The sequence below is a fragment of the Camelus ferus genome, chromosome 7 (genome assembly GCF_009834535.1).
Source record: "Camelus ferus isolate YT-003-E chromosome 7, BCGSAC_Cfer_1.0, whole genome shotgun sequence".
In the NCBI taxonomy this organism is placed as follows: Eukaryota; Metazoa; Chordata; class Mammalia; order Artiodactyla; family Camelidae; genus Camelus; species Camelus ferus.
The window spans coordinates 17,766,903-17,787,911 of NC_045702.1; the positions used below are offsets into that span (position 1 = coordinate 17,766,903).

Consider the following 21,009-nt stretch of genomic DNA (forward strand, 5'->3'; position numbering starts at 1 on the left):
GCCCCAGGTGATAACATATGTACTGATAGCCTCGATCACCCCCATCCACGTTCTTCCGTGTTCATGCGTATGTGCGGATGTATCTGCATCCATGTGTAGAGCTCTACCCAAGGCAGTGATTATTTCACAGAAGTGTGATCGCAGCGTACATAGTTTTCTGCACTTTGCTTTTCTCACACAAAAATACTTCCTGGTAGAGCTTTCATGTCAACTGCTTATGCTCTAATTTGCTATTCATCATCCCTGGATAATATATGGGGCAGTCTGATTTTCCACCACTCTGAATAACGTTGAATTAAACATGCTTATACAGACGTCATGACACTCTGGTAGTTTACAGATACAGGACAGATCCTAAGGAGTGAGACGGCTGGATCAAAGGGTACATGTCTTTTTCATTTTAGTAAACACTAACAAATTGTTTATTTTTTAAAGACCATTCATATTTCTATCTGTAAATCTACTAAGGTATCCTTTCCCCTGCGTCTCCTAGGGTTTCACATGTCTGTTAATGAGCTGCCCTCCCTAAGGCAAAAAACAGAAGTCAGTTTTACTTTTTCTACTTTGGTCCTCCGTCCTGGCCTCTTGGGGAGAGGGATCTAGGGACACCCAAGTCAAATGCTGGTCACCTTCCTGTGGGTTTGGAGGTACCAGCAGCAATTTGACTCAGAAGGAAAAAAGGGAATAGAGGAGTGAAGAGAAAGAAAAGAAGTTTTGATCCATTCAGGCCCAGAATTGTCCTAAGGACCCTTTGATAGTTTCTTAATTACTGCCTCTCAGCTCATGCAGTGGAGATCTTAAGACTACATTTCCCAGACTCCTATGCCAGTGGGCCACCTGCTAGGTTCTTCCAATGGGAGGTGATGACTGGAGATTAGAAGGCAGGAAGAAGCTTCTAGCTTTGGTTTCTAGCTCCTGCTGGGATTTCTCCAGCAGCAGAGGACACCTCAGATTCCAGCCCCCAGCTTTTCCTGGCAGCCCCGGCTCTGGCTGAGCCCCACCCCCACAGTAGGTCGGGCATCTCCAGGTGCATAGCCCCTCCCTAAGCGGTCTGAGCACCAGCTGGTCAGGGCCCCTCCTCCAAGCTCCTGTAGTTTTGATTATGTCACTTTTCCCTCTTTGTTACTCCAGCCCCAGGAGCCCATGGCAGGCAGCATCTAAGCCCACAGTGAACCCCACCTATTGGTATTTACGGCCTTCTGCAATCCCCTCTTCTTCTTGAGTAACTTGCTTTTAGCCACCAGACTGTGGCAACGTTGCACGGCTGCCACTTCCAGTTAGGTACAAAGGATTATGACTTCCATCTTACCCACAGCCTTTTCAACTTACTGGCTTTGATGAAGCAAGCCACCATGTTGGAGAGGCCCACTGAGGGCAAGAGACAGAAGCAAGGTGCTCAGTCCAACAGCCCTCCAGGAACTCTACCTTCCCGACAACTACATGAGCTCAGAAGTGGACACTTCCCCAGTCAAACCTTCAGATAAGACCTCAACCCTGGCTGACACCTTGACTGCAGTCTTGTGAGAGACCATGAAGCAGAGGACCCAGCTGAGCCATGCTTGGATCCCTGACTCACAGGAACTCTGAGATAACAAATATGTACTGTTTTCAACCATTAATTCGGGGGTGATGTGTGATCAGCAACTAATATAGGGTAGTAGCCACTGTTGTAATTATTAGTGTTCAGGTTATCCTGTTACCTTCCTGTGCCCTCAGTTTTCTGATTCCTGTATTACCAATTCCCTGTATTGAATTAGTCTGAGATCTCAGAGTTAGTTTGTGTTTTCCTAACAAGACCCTACCTGGGACTTATTCAGGTTCAAATGCCAGTCTAGTATTTAAGATTTTCTGCAACCTATTTTTCCACTCTTTTCTCTTCTGGCCAGCTGACATCAAGTTCAATCCCAGTCAAACTAGTCTGCTCACCTCCCTTTCTCACACCCACACCCCCAGAAGGGCAATGGGTGGGGTCAGGAGGGAGCACTGGCCTTGGCACCAGGCCTGTGTTCACATCCTGGCTCTATCTCCTATGAGCGGTAAGGCCTTAAGTAAGTTACTGAACCTTTGTAAACCTCAACTAGTTTATCTGTCAAAAAGGAATTTAAAAAAAAAAATCTACTTTAAAGAGAGCTGCAACAGGTGTTGATAAACAGCTGGCGGAAGGCTCAGCTCACAGCCCGACTGCCGCGCACACCTTCCCTCAGTCTAGGGTGAGCATCCTTCACTTCTCCCCTCGCCAAATACTTCGGGGACCAACTCCTGTTTGAAGATGCCTTCCCAGAGTTCTCTCTTAAACTCATGACATAATTTCTCTACCAGGGAGCCCCAGGTTTCTACTGAAGTATCTTGTGACCCCCTACGGGGGAGGCGAGGGGAGGAGGAGGGGAGGAAGGAGCAGCTTCACACTCACTGCCACCTTCGTCCCCTCCTGACACCTAACCCTCGGCCGGGTGTTCTGTTAATGGTAAACAAACATATTCTAATACAAAGGACTTCAGATGAAATATACAATGTAGCAATACCAAAATATCATAACTAAGAAATGTCATAACTGCTCAGATGTCTGACTTCCAACTTTGTGAAGCGATCACTAGAGCCAAATCCACCTCGCTCCCCCTTAGGCGTCCGCCACGGCTGGCCTATCAGCACGGCTGTGCACCATGATTACAGGAGTGTCTTTCTAGAAGGCATATTGTTCAAGACAACTTGCCTTATGTTTTAAAAGAGCCCAAGTGCTCACATGACAATCCTGTTCTCTCAAAAGCAGAGTCTAGGCATGAGCGCAAGACATAATTTCCTCATTTGTTAAAATAATAACAACTACTGTCCCAGACCCGAGTCCGGCTGACCCACCTTCATCTCAGGGTACATGTAGCGGTGGATGGAAGGCAGCCAGCAGACAGGGGGCAGGCTGCCGCCTCTCCCGGGGCCAGCGTGCAGCACCCCCTTCTTGTCCTCGTAGAAGGCGGCCAGGTGCGAGTAATGTCCCGGCGTCTCCAGCTGGTGCCTGCGCAACACGCACGACACACACGCACAGTGAGGATGGCTCTGCCACTCCCCCCGGCCCCAAGGGCAGTGACACGGATGGGCGAAGGCCTGATAAACTAAAAGACCCCTTTTCAGGTTGCCTAGCACGCCTCCGTCCGTGCTACACAAGCTCCTTAGGAAAAGCTCAAACGCGGAGTCTGACACTCCCCGATGGCGCCATGGACACACTCCCCTTCTCACGGGAAACAGGAGGAGTTAACAGACTATAACTAATGCCCATTGTTTCTGAGCGAAGAGTGCCAACGATTGTGTGCTGCTTCCCAAAGAAAGGCTGTTGGCTGTGAGAGAGACGGGGTAACTTGGAAGGCCACACATTCCCTGCTTAATGCTGCTCTTTGTTTAGAAAGCGTGCCTGCCTTCCTGCTTTGCTGTTATAAACAGGGAAGAAGAACCATACCCCTTAATGTCTCAAATAATGGAGAACAACCGTTACTGGGTATCACTAAGGACTCATCATTTCTGCATCAAGTAATAAAGTCATTAAAAAGCTCAGTCTTTTTCTCCCACCCCGACCCCGCTCGGGTGACAGAGACTTGTCTGTGGGTCATCCTGTCAACTGACTCCCAAACCAAGAAAGCAATACTGAGACCCTGGACCATTTGGACAAAGGAGCATCCTGACTTCAAGTCAAGCACGGGAGGCCTGTGGGTACCGTTTGACATAATATTTAATAGGAATGTAACAGATTGAATTTAAAATCAGGTCATTAGGGTGAGCCGGAGTCCAGTATGACTGCGGTCCTTACAAAAAGGGGGAATTTGGACACCCAGACACACACACGAGAGCACCACATGAAGAAGAAGGCAGCAATCAGAGTGCTGCACCTACAAGCCGAGGAACCCCAAAGACGGACAGGAGCTAGGAGAGAGGCAAGAAGAGAGCCTCATCTAAGAGCCCTCGGAAGAAACCAACCACGCTGACCCCTTGATTTTAGACTTCCAGCCTCCAGGACTGTGCGACAATACATCTCTGTTGTTCTCAGTCCCCCAGTTTTTGGTACTTCGGCACAGCAGCCCTAGGAAACTAATACAGAGAGAAATAAAAGGCCCTGGAATGATTTTAATTTTCTTAGAATCCTAAAGAAATCCTTAGAAAGTAAAGCCGAAAAAGGGCCTCTCACTCTCTGTGACACATTTCAGACCCTCTCCAAACACGAGGTTCCTTCCTTTCTAGTGTATTGTGCAGTCTGGCCAGGCGTACAGTGGGGGCTCGGAAACAGTGAGCAAAGGGGAGGAGAAGAGAGCTTTGGGCAAATTTACACTTTAAAAAGGAAAAACAACAATATCAAGTACACTCCAAAAAATGATTACTAAAGTAAACTTCTCTCTGAGCCACAGCTCTCTAATTTGGGGCTCCTATACCTTCTGTTTTAAGCTTTGCCCAAAGAGGCAGTCGTGTGATGCAATAATAAATGACTCGGGGGGTGTGCTCTCATAATCATTTCTTTCACTCTAACAAACGGTCACATGTGCGATGGAAAGTCCACGGGGCAAAGCCGTGTTTGATTACTCTGAGAAGATGGCAGGCTTCAGCTGTCCTTCAGGGCTGGGTGCTAAGGTGATGGAAGTCTGACTACTAGAAAGTAACACAAAGACAATTAAGTTCCAAGGTGTTTTCATGACGACCTAATTTCCTTACAAAGAACAGTGGGAGTCATTTTATTATATTTTTAATACTGTATTTTCTGCGTTAAAGTGGGCTGTATTTTCCAGGCTCATTGTTTGTTGACTTGCTGTTCAATTGACTATCTTACCTGTTTGACTACATTAAACTCTGTACTTGAGCCAAGATTCTAAAGAAGAGGTCACTATGAAGTTACAGTCTCTCACACAAAAAGCTAGTGTCAGGATCCTGTCCTCTGCCAGCCCGAGGTACTAGTGACTGATGGAACAGAACAAGGCGATAACAGGGAATACAGAACAAGAACACAGAGATAAATATAAACTGGCAGTTTCTGGATAAATGTTAGACAACCATTGTATGGAAACCTCAAAATTTAAACACACTATAGATTTTGCAATAAACAAGACTGATGATCAAACTGTAACACCAAGATAAACCAAAAGGTACTGAAACAGGGCTGAGAGTGCTGGAAGATAAGCTGGACTTCAAAGACGATGCAGAAGGACCTTCCTGGTGATCTTATCTACGCGGATGCACAGACGAAGGAACGCAGGTCCAGTGGCTATGGCAACAGCTCAAGAGATATGCCACTGTGAAAACAGAGTAACCTGCACAGTATGTGCTACTGATCGGAAGCCGCCGGCTTTGGGCCAGATCAGGGATTCCCTGAAGGACCAGACACCAGGGTGCCCCTTAAGCCCACAGCCCCTTCACGGATACAACATAAGCTATGTGACCATGTGGATGCCCACTACACCTAATCCTGCCTTCCCCTGCCACACCGGGCACTGATGCACCCAGTGTGAGCATCAGAGACACCTCTGCACGGCAACTACACTTCATGACCCTCATGTACTCACTACTGGTCTGAACCAGTCTGTCTGCTGGCCGTGCAAGTACAGAAAAACAAGTATTTCCGTTTACAGCTGGTGCGGGTACAACATGGTACCACCTTTCTGAAGAGTCACTTGCAATTTGTATCAAACTGTCCACTGTATGTCCTCCAACCCAATGATTCCATTTCTAGGACCAAGGCCTACAGATCTGTATATGGATATGATCATTCACCCATAAGGACACTCATGTTAACAGCAGTGAAAAGAAACAACCTAAATGTTCATAGCAGCACTATTTACAATAGCCAAGACATGGAAACAGCCTAAATGTCCATCAACAGATGACTGGATAAAGAAGATGTGGTATATTTATACAACGGAATACTATTCAGCCATAAAAATGACAACATAACACCATCTGCAGCAACATGGATGTCCCTGGAGAATGTCATTCTAAGTGAAGAAAGCCAGAAAGAGAAAGAAAAATACCATATGGGATCACTCATATGTGGAATCTTAAAAAACAAACAAACAAACAAACAAAAAACCACATAAATACAAAACAGAAACAGACTCATAGACATAGAACACAAACTTGTGGTTGCCAAGGGGGAGGTGGCTGTGGGTGGGAAGGGATAGACAGGGAGTTCAAAGTTTGTAGATACTGACAGGCATATGCAGAATAGATAAACAAGATTATACTGTGTAGCACAGGGAAATATATACAAGATCTTGTGGTAGCTCACAGCGAAGAAAAATGTGACAATGAATATATGTATGTTCATGTATAACTGAACAATTGTGCTCTACACTGGAATTTGACACAACTCAATAAAAAAAAAAGTTAAAAAAAAAAAGAAGCAACCTAAAAGCCCCGTGACAGTGGAGCAGTTAAATAAACTGAGACACATCTATATATTGAAGTGCTGTGAAACCACCAAAATGGTGCCGATGACTATTATGCATGATGTATTCAAAGCTCTACTGAATGACCTCAAAATTTTTTTTTTTTTAAATAAATGTGCATGTGCATATTTATACATGGGGAAAAAACCAGAAGGATATAAATGTTAACAGCAGATATGTCTGGCTCATGGGATCATGTTCTTTTTTTTTTTCCCTTTGAGCTTTTGCCTGTTTTTCAGTTTTCTCCAATAAGTTTGTGTTCATTTTATATTTAGTTTTTTTAAACTTTTCAATATGGAAAATTTCAAACATACACAAAAAGCAGGAAGAAGAGAACAGTAGACCCCATGATCCATCATTTGTTTCAACAAGGATCAATATTTTACCAAAGTGGTTACCTCTGTACTCTATTCCCTGCCCCATACCCCTCCACTCTTTTTCCTGAAATATTTTAAAGCAAATCCCTTATAACATTTTACCTGTAAGTACTTCAGTATGCATTTCTAACTAATAAAGTCTATTTAAAAAATAACGTAACCACATACCAGTATCTCACCTAACAAAACTAGTAATGATGCCTTAATACAAATGTATACCCAGTCCACACTCAGATGATACCAGCTGTTCCCCAAAATGTTATTTTACATTTGGTTGTTTGCATCATGCTCTAAGCAAGGTCAAAACTGTGACTGTGTGTTGTAAAATCCCTTTTGTTCTCTAACATTCCCTCTTCCTGTCTCTCATTAATTTTTTTAAAAATATAAAGTAGTTCTCTAGTATCTTCTGATTAATAAGAAACAGTCATAGAAAAGATTCTCTAACTGGAGAGATACTGAAGCCAAAAGCTGTGGATGAAATACTAAGAAATAAATTTAGGATATTGTAAGTGAGGGTAAATAGAAAACACATATTCAGTGTTTTCAAAAAATCAAGTCTAGTTAATTTATACAAACGTCATTGCTGCAGTCAAGTAGTAATTAATTAACCCAGCCTCGACCTGGGCTGACGTCACTGGCCTCCTCCTCTCCCTCACGCTCTCTCGTGCAAGTCCTTCTCTCACGTTACCCCGAGCTCTCTTTCATCACCAAGCTGGAAAACCTTTCGAGCTGTGACTCAAAATCTAGAAGCCATAAAAAATCACTGAATTCAACAAAGAAGGACATCTGCAGACAAAAAGTAACGTTAAAAGACAAACGACAAAGTGGAAAAATATCTTCCATTTCTATCACAAAGAGCCATTCTCCCTAATATACAAAGAACTCCTAGAAATCAGTAGGAAAAGGCCAACAATCAAAAAGCAATGTAGTCAAGGCCAGAAACAGTTTACAGAAGAGGAAACATAAATGACTCAACATATACAAAGGAGCTCAACGCTCACTCCTAAGGAAAATGCAAATTAAAATGATGCTCCTGCACTGTGTTTTCCTCATTAGGACACCCAAAATCCCATTTTTATTTTTGCGTTGGCAGTGCTGTGAGGAAACCGCACGCTCCTCGTTATTGCTGGGCCTACGAAATGGTAAGACCTGTCTGTAAAGCAATTTGACAGTCTCTATTAAAGTTACACCAATTCTTTTTTGAACCGCCAATTTCATTTCTAGAAATTCAATGCACACATATACTACTCATGTGTGACGTGATGCTCGCTCACACATACTATTCAGCGCAGCACTGCAACAGCACAAGACCGGAAACAACCAAATGTCTAGGAGACGTGTGATAAACCAAGCCGTCACCTTTCATACAGAGCATGTAATACAACGGAAGGAAACAGTGAAGAAGCTCTCCACGTACTGATATGAGACCTCGCAGATATACTGTCGAATGAAAAAAGCAAGGTGCAAAGCAACACATGTAACATGCTACTTTTTGTATGAAAAGGGGGAAAGTAAGAACATACACCTGTATCCGCATATACACATACACAAACTTCGGAAAGGTACACGGGAAATTTACAGTGATTGCCAGGATTATTGGATGGATGTGGGAACCGGGTGAAGACTTTCCGTCTGATGCCAGTGGTTGAGACTGCCACTCCCCTCTTCCCTTAGTAACAGAACCTTCCAAATTTTAGCTGGTCACATGGCCACCCAGTTAAAAGACCACAGTTCCCAGACTTTCTTGCTGCTAGGTGTGGCTGGTAACTAAGAATTGGCCAATGAAATGTGGGCAGAAGCGATGTGTTCCATTTCTGGGATTTATGTGTTTTTCCCCTCCCTGCAGGCTAGAACATGACCTGGTAATGGTGAATCAGCCTTTACCACATGAGTGAGTACAATACTCTAAAGAGAGGACAGCACACAAAACTGGAAAACCTGGGCTCCAGAATGACCCACTGGAACAAAGCCATCTACCACACAGGATGGCTTCTCTCCCTCTGGGACTGCCATGCTAGAAAACCTACACTTCTATCTCGTTTGCGTCACTGTACTTTGGGTCTCTCTCTCTCTCTTTTTTTTTTTTTTTTTACAGCAACTTAGCCTGGACTCGCACTAAAGCAGAAAATGATACCCAGGGATGAGTTACCAATGTATCAAAAACCACACTGTACCATTGGCTTGGAACTGGTAAGAGAAGATGGTAAGAAAAATAGATGCTGCAGACAAGCAGGCTGGAAACCTTTGTTATAACTGTAGCCAAAATTCTGATAGATCTTCAATGACTTGGAAGAAAAGCCCTGTGTCACCTGGACTTGTAACTTTAGGTAAAACAGTAAGAAACAGTATCGACAGTTTCTTGATGTTTTGAATGAGCTACTATAAGATAAGAAAGAATTGGCTAGTTCGCAAGCAGAAATGGAAGGAAACACTGCATAAGAGTATGTGTTCTGAGTTCCACAATATAAAAATTGAGTCTCCAAACATTTTGGACCCCATAGGATGGGAAAAGCCAGTTTCTCTGTACCCAAAGAGCGGGAGAGAAGAATTTCTCTCAAAGCCTTTGTGAAAGTCTCCATTTAAATATTCTTGGCCAGACATGGGAGTCAGCCCATTTAAAAAGATTGGACTTAGGGCTCCGCCTTAAGGTAGGTGTTGCCATTAAAATGAGGGAAAGAGAGAAACGAGACCAGAGACCAGTAACTAGTCTACCATCTATTGATTTAAAAAATAAGATCCAGGAGAGATTTTTGGCAGTGGATATTCTTACCTGATACTGATTGGAAATAAACAGATGAAAAGCCTAGTTAGTTTTTGAGGACTCTGTATTTGTCATAAGCTTGGCCTAAAACAGCCTGTGACTTCTCTGTGACCCTTAAAGTCACTAGACCCCCAAACCTACACCAGCAGGAAACAACACGTTCTAAAGCTAGGCATCTTTCTCCAATGCCCACTTCGCAAGTGGTTGTGGCAGGAAATGGTTAAAGAACCCCCAGGACGGCAAAGCCAGGAGCCACGGAGGAAAACGGACAAGGGGATTCCAGCGAGCAGAACCAAGGGGTGGCCAAGAGCGCACTGCCCTGTGAGGACAAGCCGGCTCTGCCATCCCTGCTCGGCGGAATTTCACTACTGTTATGGACTAATGGCTGCTTGTGTTTCTCATTCTTCTTTTTCAAATAGACGTTTGTATTATGCCTTCTATGTAGCATTTGGGAGGTGGGGAGTGGAGGACTTGACTGTTCTTTCATAGCTTTTCAGGATGAGAAGAACCATGTCCTGACTGCCTCGTATCACGCAGAAACCCTGGGTTTTAGACCAGCAGCACTGATGAGATGAGACTCTGTCGTCTCTCTAGGGGTGGGAGGACTGTCCTCTGTGTGTGGGAAGGGTACACTCAGATACCCAGTCACCAGGGGGGCAAAGGGAAGCAGAGGCTGCTCATTTTTTCCCATAATCATTCTTCTCTTCTTCCTGTTTGTAACAAGAGCCCCCAGATTTTAACTGGTCACCAGGTGGCCCAACTAGAGACTAACTTTCCCAGTGTCCTTTGCTGTTAGGTGTGTCTTTGTTATTGAGAACTTGACAATGGAATGTGCGATGTGATGTAGGCAACTTCCAGGTCTTTCCCTCCTCCCTGTGGGCTGGAATGCAGATGCAGTAGCAGCCAGCAGCTTTGAACAGGTGAGAACACAAACATCTCTCTTAGGATATGGTAGATTACGAAGAGAGAAGCGTGGGCCCTGAATGATTGTAGGAACAGCAGGCTACCCACTCTGGCCATCTGCCTACTTCTAGACCACTACATGGGAAAGAATCTTCTGTCTTATTTGAGCCGTTGTATTTGGGGTGTCTGTTATCATACATTTAGCCAGGACTCTATACCTGGCTAAATATAACACCTCCTTATAATTTTTGGCTTTTGAACCATGAGAATGTATTGCCTACTTGGGAAATTAATTTTTCAAAAGGAGTAATAATTTTCTCAAAGTGTCAAGATCCCAATAAGAATGTTTTTTTTTTTAAACTCAATATTACTTCTGAGACACAAAACTAAGGAAATATTTCAAATACAGAAAAATATATATATCACAGCTCCAAAATGCAGAGAAGCAGTTGAAAAAAATCAGAAAGATGCTTTATGCTCAACCATAGGGAATAATCAAGTAATCTTATGCGACAGCTCTAGTATTATAGAGCTATTAACATAATCATCAAAATGAAAAATATGGAAGGCAGTGGAGAGAAAATATATGCATAACTGGTGTCCCTGAAGAAGGAAATATGCAGAAAGAAAGGTTCCTGAAATTAAAAATAAGTCATATCTATAGATCAAAAGGGACAAACCATCCCAGAAAAAAACAGTTCAGAAACATCACTGATAAAGAATCTATAGGGATCTGAACAGAAGAGACTTCTCTGAAATAAGCAGTATCAGAAGACAGCAGAGCAGTGGCATCCTGGGAGGAGGAAAGATTCAAGAACCTTCTATATCCTATACTTTTAAAAAGTACACATATCTGAGCACCAGAAAGGCAAATGTGCTAATATTTTACAGGGATCAGGGATAGATTTCTCTCTTAAAATCTGAAATAAAGTTAGATTACTCATATGATGAAAAAATAATTAATAATGGTTTTGCTGCTTCTGTTAAAAATTCCCTTCCTATTTTCCCAATAATAAAAATCCTATACTTTTTAAAGTATAGGATAAAAATTGCCCAAAATAACAAATGACTGGGCTTTAAAAAGCTGAGAAGGCAAGGAGGGCATTATTGTGGCTTAAAATAAGCAAAGACCACCTACATGGCAACAAATTAATTACACAAAATGGATGACAATGTTAATATAAACTGAAAGCAAAATCTACCCCAGCTTCTACTCCAGTATGAAGAATCATTATTGCAGGATGCTGGCTGAGACATGAAAACCACAACCTGAGGTGTGAAAATGGCCTTGGATGTTCTTGGAGAGGCGTCTGTGGTTTGGGCACAAAACCTCTACCCGCGAGGGCTCACCACATCCACACCAGCTGGCAGACCCCGGCTCCCCACCCAGGTATGTACGCCACGTACCGAACTTGGTTCTCCAGGAAGTGCATGTACCGGTAAAGCAAGGTGTAGGAGGGCGAGAGGATGCCCACGGACTTCATCCGCGCACCACGCTCCAGCTCGCTTTCCACAGGCATGTTGGCGAAGCAGGCCAGGCCGAAGAAGGGCCCCTTCCGGAAATAGCTGAAATAGACCAAATACGGATTGTGGTTGAGAATCAGAGAGAGAGGAGGGTTTGTTTTATTTTGTTTTCTTGAGATGGAGTCCCAAACAAAAGACACAACTGTGTCCAGGGCTCTACCTGAGAAAGCTCAGCCTGAAAGAAACCTTTTTTAGAATCTTAGGGGACCAGTTAACTGAAGCCACTCATCCGTCCAGATGAGACAACCAAGGCGAAAAGAAATTGAGGACCTCGCCAAGGTCATCCTGCTGGAGCCAGGACTTCACCTCTGCCACGCCTGCTGCTTGATTGCTGGAGACCATGGATCCAGCCCTTCTCTCCTGCACAACTGACAACTGGGAGGGGGAGGGTCTTCTGTTTTATTAGCATAAACCGTGTTGATTCTTTCTTCACTTCCTGAGTCTCTGACGTATTTAAAAGAGCATTTGACCAGAGCTGTCACTTCATTTCCTTCCCTTTTCTCACACTTGTGTCTCACTGTCTCAGCCCAGTGAGAAGATTAAAGCTACTCCAAGACCCTTATGTTCTTTCTGTTTGCTCCTCACAAGACTCTGACTTACACAGGACTAGAAACTGGCCTTACTTAAGGCTGTCATAGTTTTAGCACATAAATGTCTTAAGTTAGCCCAAATGGAACCAAAACTCTATTCTTTCATTACAGCTAAACCTCAAACAAGGTCCAATCATCTCTTAGAAAAGGAGAGAACTTCTGTGGCAAGAATTCTTAACATTTTCAGGTCATGAAACCCGTTGAGAACCTAGCAAAAGCTTGGGACCTTGCCTAAAAACTGATATAAAATTATACAGAAACCTGTATATACATTTTCAGGACATTTACACCACCTCCTGAAGATGCCCTGATCAGGGCCCGTGTGCTCGGAGGAAAGCATGGCGGGGTGGGGTGGGGCAGGGGGAGGAAATAGTACAGAGAAGACGTGCATTCAGAAGTACTTACATGAAATCAGACTGAATTTTGTGGGACCCACTGGCCATAGATTTGAACTCAACGCCTTCAAGGTCAATATCTTGAGGTAAGCACCATTCTACCATGTTTCCTGTGGGGAGAGAGGATACACACTGAACGAAACAGAATCATTCAAAGAAAAGGGCTTAGTGCAGGGCTGAGTACAGTGGCTTCCAGGAAATGTACTGATGACCTCCAGGACTGCACAGGCAGCTCGCCCAGTCCATCACCCACATGCCAGCAGAGTTCCCGAGTCATCCCAAGGGCCAGGAGATGGGCACTGAAGGTACCTCCAATCTCTGTTTTCAGGTGAACACTGACCTTGGGTCTGCCACTCCGCTTGGCCACCTCCAAATCTCTTCCTTTCAGAGCCTCACTTGTAAGTGAATGTTTTTACCCTCTACCCCCCATTTCCTCTCACAGTCTCTCCTTAATCTGGTGAGAACTTGCTTCCATCTTGCCTCTCTTCGGCCACTAATGATTCTGACAAACCCCAAACTATTTATTTTAATTCGCATTTTCATTGATCTCTTTGCAGCATTTGATAATTCCTCAAAAACTTCTCCTCTTTTCCCTTGATTCCCATGTTAGAAGACAATTTGGGTTGTTTCCCTTCTGTGATCAGTGCAGCTCTGCTTCCTTTCTTAACTCTTTCCTCTCTCTCCTCAAATCAGGCCCTTCTCCAAGGTCCAGACACCAGTTCTTTGCTTCTAGAATTCCCTTACCTCAAACAGATTAGAGTCCAGGGACCAATAAAGAGCTCAACAAGGAGTCTAGTGATCACAGTTCTGGGCAGTAAATTCTATGATAGACAGTAACATTGGATTTTAGAAATTTTGGAATGTAGCAATGACAGGCATCCATCAGACTGAGGGAATCAGAGAACTTCATAATAGCAGTGTTTCCCAGAGGCTTGAGACAACACTATAGAATATGCTTTATTGTTTTCTTGCATGTTCAAAAATTTTCCAAATAAAAATACTAACTTACTTGTGAGATTTCGCTTTAGAATGAATTTCTCATCAACACCTAAAACCCTAATTTCCTGGGCATCAGAAACACCATCAATAATCCCAGACAACAATGCTTTCAGGTGATTGTTTGGGGCAGAGAGGTACTGCATATCCAGTCTACAGGTACGCGGTCCAGTCTCCCTACAGAGCAGACATCAGAGGGGATCACCCTACCCTGTATCCAGAAGCCTAAGGCACTTTCAAGTAGTTTATTTTCAAGAGAAGACTCATGAATCCAAACAACTAATCAATGAGCTAAAACAAAAAGCATGAAGAAAGGAATGAAGATTTTGCTAAAACAGAAAAATTAAACCAATGTTGCCTTTGTCAGAGTTAAAGACAGGAAAAAGCCTGCTGCACTCTGAATGACAGGTGGACCTGGGGATAAAGGTCTTAGCTTTCCGCCTGTGTTGTGCATCAGGACACCCAGGAAACTTAAAAAGGTGCTGCGACCCACCCCAAACCTACAAGGTCATGATCCGTGCCACGTGCGTGCTTCTGCCAATGAGCCTGCTGTGTACGTGGTCCTCACCCTTCATGATGGCAACAGATGGTGACTTAGGAAAGGGACAGCTTGGGATGGAGCTGCAATGGCCCTTAGGTAGATGCTGTCCTCCTCTCACTCACTTAACCTGCTTATTCCAGGATCTGCTGCCTTGTTCCTTCCCATGCAGTGGGAACCCACCTGAGGTTCAAAAGCTCTCACTCAGTTCCTTTCCTCCAAGCCAACCTGTCCAAAACTACTCAATGACTTGTTAAAACTTTAATTTACCTAAACTTTGTGCTGAAGGATAAGTTCGGAAAGCAGCACGAGTCATAACTAATAGTGCACAATGAGTTTTCCCAGCGTGAACATACCTGTGTAAGCAGAACCCACATCAAGAAACAGAACACCGTCAGCATAACAGAAGCCTCTCGAGTCCAGTCCGAGTTGTCAACCCTCTCTCAAGGTAACTATTATCCGGACTTCTAACACCATAAATTAGCTCTGCTGTTTTTGAAATTTCTATAAATGCAAACATAATTTATATTCTTTTGTGTCCATTGTTTTAATTTTTTTTTTAAATGGAGATACTGGGGATTGAACCCAGGACCTCATGCATATTAAGCATGCGCACTCGCCTTGAGCTATATGCACCCCCCACCACGTGTTTGTCTTCTTCGATATTTTTTGCAAGATTCATCAATGCTGGTGCACGTAGCAACCACCTGTTCATTTACTATCTCCATCCTATGCATGAAACGCAGCATACTTATCTACTTAACTGCTGATGCGCATTTAGCTTACTTCCTGTTTGACACTATTACAAACAGCACTGCTGGAAACAATCTGGGACTTGTCATCTGGTGAATGCACGTGTGGTGGCTTCCTAACATGTGACCTGGCTCGGCTGAACCACATTTCTCAGAATTCCCTTTCTTGCACGTTTTCAGTTGAGACGAGAGAGAAGTGAAGCAGAAGCCATGCTGTGTTTATGTCGGAAGGTCAGTGCAGGGGCATCGGGGAGCTTGCGGCCATAGCTGCTTATCTGCAGGCTTGTCACACTTGGGGGACGGCAGCCAGCTCTGCTGATGCCGGATCCTTCCCCTGGATCTTCTTTCAGCCTCCCTGACCCGCACTGCAGGTGTGTGCTTAGTTCCATAACGAAGGTCATCAGCTGCATCAGGTCAGGACACCCCATTGTGAGAAGTGGAGGCAGTGGCAGACTGACCTGGGTTCCCTTCCACCCTCGAGTTCCAGCTTGATCTCCTTTTTTCCAGCTGCACTCTATTCTTCATAACCACCTGCTCAAGAGACTTCAAGCTCCACCATCAGTCACAAAGACAACAGCCTTTCAGAGACTGTCCAACCAGCTCCCAGAGTTGCACAAGATCCAATCCCTGCAATAAGTCCCTTTATTTCTCCCCCAGTGGTTCTGCTTCCCTGATTAAACTTTGACGTTGACTGACGCCATATGCACACACTTCTGCTGACTCCATCCGTAGGAGTGGAACTGCTGTAAAAACCTTTGCATCCCTGCAAATTAAAGAAACTTCAATAATTCCCAAAGCAGGGTTTGCCAAAGCTGAGACGACTAGGGCTTCTGCAAAACCCCAAAATTTTTCAGAACGGATTTTGGCCAAACAATCTTTGTTTAGGTTCAACAAAGACAGCCACGTTCCTTTACTGCAGACCTTCTCAGAGCCTTTCATGTTACTCTGCATTATGTATCTCTATGAGATCGATACCATGCTTGATGTTTCCAAAAGTATTTGGCCAATAAACCTACTTTTAAGGAGCATCTTAAAGGCCTAATTTTATAGAAGGTTTTTTTTTTTTTTTTTTTTTTTTTTTTAAGAAATGCTAGTATATCAGGGGCTGCATGTTGACCCTGAGTGCCACTCTTCCTTTCTTATAGAAATAGAACCTCCTATTCTTAGCTTGGCACCTGACCTTCCAAATGATGACTATGTTTCTCCGTACCTTCCTGCATACAGGTAAGGATACCTGAGTAAGTTCTGGTCAGTGGGATGTGGACAGAGTGACATGTGTAGTTTCCAAATTGTGTCTTAAAGGGAAGGAATATGCTGCCCCTTCTTCCATCCTGCTGCCTGGCATGGGGATGTGGTGGCAAGTCATCCTGAATCATCCAGGTGGGGGCATCAGCCTAGGTATCATGGAAGGGATGATAGAGTGATGGCCAACATGAGTCTAGGGCCCTTGAGGACCCCGTGGATCTGAGCCAGCATTCCAGCCCTAGGCCAGCTAGCTCCTGACTGTTACATGAAAAAGAAATACACACCTATCTTGATCAAACCACTGTTAATTTGGGTCTCTGACAGTCACAGCCACACATATGTCTTATTAAATATGGCTGACCTGCAGAATCAAGTCCCCAATTCCTCAGCCTGATTCTCAAAGCTTCTTTCTTATTCCTCTGTGCCTGGCCAGTCCTCATGGCATAGAAGCTGAGAGTCGGGTGCAGTGAAGGCCATCCTGAGTCACATTCTTCACTTTTAGATGGATGCAAGCCCCCTGCGGTTGGGAAGAAAAGTCCATCAGGGTCAGGCTGGCGAATCATAGAATGGACCGCGGGCTCTGGAACACCACTCTGGGAACAGTTCTTTATCCCACAGGAAGAACGTTTCTGCTGACACACTCCTTGAACGAAAGGAAGGGAGATAAAGCTGCTGTGGCCGTCATCCCAGCCTAATATAAGCATCATCTTGGATGTCTGTCTCCCCAGGAGACTGAGCTTCTTAAAGGCAGGAACTTCACTTGTTTATCTTCACATCCCAACATAGCCCAGTGCTCAGCACGGGACAGGATGGACAGTAAAAACAAAACAAAAACCCCACTTTATTGAGGACGGGCATGTTTTTTAAAAGCCATGATATTGTGATTATGTAGAAAAATGTCCTTTTTCATAGGAGGTTTACACTTAAGTACTTAAGAGTGAAGTCATATCAACATTTACTCTCAAATGGCTGAGGAAAAAAGGTTATACCTGTATATAGTGAGTTCTGATGCAATGCCTGCTGAATTTGTGTCACAACAATTGATATGTTAAGAACAACGTGAGCATAGGGAATCTGACTTCAGCTTATGCTATAGATTCAATGCAACAAAATCCCAACAAGCTATTTGTGGATACTGACAAGTTAATTCTAAACTTTATGTGGAAAGGCAAAAAAGCCAAAATTAGCCAACACAATACCAAAGAGAACAGATACCACCTGATTCTAAGGCTCACTACAGAGCTATAGTAAGCAAGACAGTGTGGTGCTGGAAAAGGTTAGACAAATAGATCAATGGAACAGAATAGAGAGCCCAGAAATAGACCCACATAGATACAGTCAACTGATCTTTGCCAAAGGAGCTAAGGTAATAAATACAATGCGGGAAAAGATAGTCTTTTCAACAAGTGTTAAAACAACTGGACATCCACATGCAAAAAAAAAAAGAAAAAATCAATCTAGATGCAGACCTTATACTTTCCACAAAAATTAACTCTGTATGAACAGTATACCTAAATGTAAAATACAGAATCATAAAACTTCTAGAAGATAACACAGGAGAAAAAGCGAGGTGACCGTGGATCTAGCAGTGAGTTTTGAGATACAACACCAAAAGCATGATCCATGAAGGAAAAACTGTAAAGCTGTACTTCATTAAAATTAAAACCTTCTGATCTGTGAAAGACAGTTAAGAGAATAAGAAGACAAGCCACAGACTGGGCCCCAAAGTTTGCAAAAACATATCTGATAAAGGCTTATATCCAAAATACACAAAGAACTCTTAAAACTCAACATTAAGAAATCAAACAACCCAATTTTTAAAATGGACAAAAGATCTAAACAGACATCTCACCAAAGAAGACATACAGATGGCAAATGTGCATGCTCCATATCCACGCCATCAAGGAAATGAAAATCAAGATGGCGAGATACCACTAGCACATCTATCAGAATGATCAAAATCCAAAACACCGAAAACACCAAATGCTGACGAGGATGCGGAGCAACAGGAAACCTCGGCCACTGCTGGTGGGAGTGCAAAATGGTACGGTCGCTTTACATTCTTACCATACGATCCGGCAGTCATGCTCCTGCGTATTCATCCAATGAGTTGAAAACTCGGGTCCATGCAAAAGCCTACATACACATGAATGTTCACAGCAGCTTTATTTCTCATTGCCCAAAGCTGGAAGCAACCAAGATGTCCCTCAAAAGGTGAACGGATTTAAAAAACCTGGGATATCTGTATAGTGAAACACTGTTAGGCAATAAAAAGAAATGAGCTGCCAAGCCACGAGAAGACATGGAGGAAACTTTAATGCACATCGCTAAGTGAAAGAAACCAGTCTGAAAAGGCGATATTCTGTGTAACTCCAACCCTGTGACATTCTGGAAAAGGAATAACTATAGATAATAAAAAAAACATCAGGGGTAAGGATGGATGAACAGGTGGAGCACAGAGGATTTTTAGGATAATAAAACTATTCTGAATGATATTGTTATGGTAGACATACAACATTGTGTGTTTTTAAACCTGTAGAATATACAACACAAAGAGTGAACTCTAATGTAAACCATAAACTTTGGTTAATAATAATGTATAAATATTGGTTTATCAGTTGTAAGAAATATACCACACTAATGCAAGATGTTTATAAGAGAAGTACCTGGGGAAGAGGGGTATATAGGAACTCTGTATTTTGTGCTCAGTTTTTCTGTAAACTTGAAATTGCTTTAAAAAAACAAACAAACCCCAAAACCAAAAAACCACAACACCAATTTATTAATTGAAGAAAAAAGCTAACAGATGAATTAATTTTCCTAGGGGTAATAATGATATTATGGTTATGTTGGAAAATGGCCTTATTTTTATTTCGATCTCAAGATTCACAATGGGATGGAGCGTCCCTACACACCAGCATCTGCCTGTTACCTCGGTTCCCCCTGTGTGTTACAAGCCATACTTGTCTCCTCCAGTGTTTGCACTTTCCATCCAATGTCACAAAGCCCTCTTCTACTGCTTCACAGTAACTCACAGGCTCCAACACCCACCTCCATAGGCAAGCCTCGGGTCTTTTTTAAGGTAGAGTGCCGTATTTTGAGTATTGATGTATTTCTTAACTATTAACTTGTGTACAACTGTCCTCCCATTTTTATTCTGTTCCTGTCTTTTTTAAATGTGTCACTGACAAAGGTTTTGAGTGTTGTGCCCCTCACCCCATTTTCCCCATAAGCCCTGTGATTTTTACTGCATGATTTGCACGACACAGTGGTTTTTAGGAATGCATATTTCACATTAGAATGGAACTGACTTTAATGAGGATAAAGCAAATAGGGCAACATGTCAACAAATGGGGAGTGAAGGATACAATGATTTTCACTGTATTATTCTTTCAACTTTTCTGAGGTTTAAAAAAGTGTCAACCTACAAATTGAGGAACATAATTGAAATAAAAGAGATGTGAAAAAACATATGCTAAGCATCAAGGACTTTGCAAAAGCAAAAAAAATAGCTGAGTCAGAGTGTTAAATTGGGGGATGAAGAAGCTTGAGGGCCAAAGGTCATTCTTTAACAGAAACACCCACTATTCTCAAAAACTGGAAACCAGTTTATATATGAAACTCGTAGAGTTTATGGGAAAATGATTTTGCAAAAAGAGTCATCTTTGCGGTGAGCCATTTAGTGCTCGAAACACCTCACGCAGAATGAGCTTGTCCCAGGCTCAGGCTTTCCACTTAGAGCTATTCGGTTTTCCAAATATCCTCACCGCACTTGAGGAACCGGGCCAGGGAGTGGGGGCCTGGAAGGATGGAACAGAAGGGCTCATCCCAGGCAGGCAGTCAAAGACAGGAGTCAACACTGACAAGCGCCTGACTTCCTGACCTGCTCTCCTTCCACCTCCCCGCTCACCCCGGGCAGATCGCAGGTACCTACAGGCCTTGCGAGCCTCCAGCTGTCAAGACAACTTATGAGGAGGGATGGACATGACCACACGAGGAACAAATGCGGCAATGTGCTTGGTATACATTCAGCCAGTCACTCGGTAAATACTGGTGGCCTGTGACTTGGCAGCACAGTGCCAGATGCGGGGCTGGTGCAAAGAACTTGGACTAACGGCTTGTTGGGTTGGCGGCTCAGTCACCCAGGGAAGCCGAGGCCATGCTGAGCCTGGCCGTGGATGCAAAGACCCTCTGAGCCTGCGGCCCTGTGTGGAGGGGCTCCCAGAGCCACTGTTTTATAAGCTCCTCCATCGGGCGAGATGTGCTCTGTCCTGTCTGCATCTGGGGCTGCCTCTGTCCTCTACTTCTGTTGAAATGTGAAATGACCGTATTTGGGTTTCATCAACCACCACATCTCTCGGGAGAACAGACATTAGCTACTACCGCTGCTGCCTGTTAGAAAGCTCATCTTAGAATATTTGAAGCAGAGAAAGCAACGATCTTGAACCAAAACAGTTTCTTTCTAATGGGAAATACGTGACTTTCCTTCCTCTTTTTCTCCCTCCTTGTTGGGCG

General features: G+C 43.6%; 1 protein-coding gene across 1 annotated transcript in view; it reads right to left on the reverse strand.

Annotated features, from left to right (window-relative positions):
* DENND11 (DENN domain containing 11) overlaps window positions 1–21,009 on the reverse strand; it is a 43,055-nt gene that overhangs the window by 16,466 nt on the left and 5,580 nt on the right. Inside the window, exons 2-4 of the mRNA XM_032483513.1 lie at window positions 12,974–13,073; window positions 11,862–12,020; window positions 2,854–3,007 (exon numbers count right to left, since the gene is read on the reverse strand). Coding sequence (XP_032339404.1) covers window positions 2,854–3,007; window positions 11,862–12,020; window positions 12,974–13,073 — 413 coding nt within the window. The remainder of the gene's footprint in view (window positions 1–2,853; window positions 3,008–11,861; window positions 12,021–12,973; window positions 13,074–21,009) is intronic.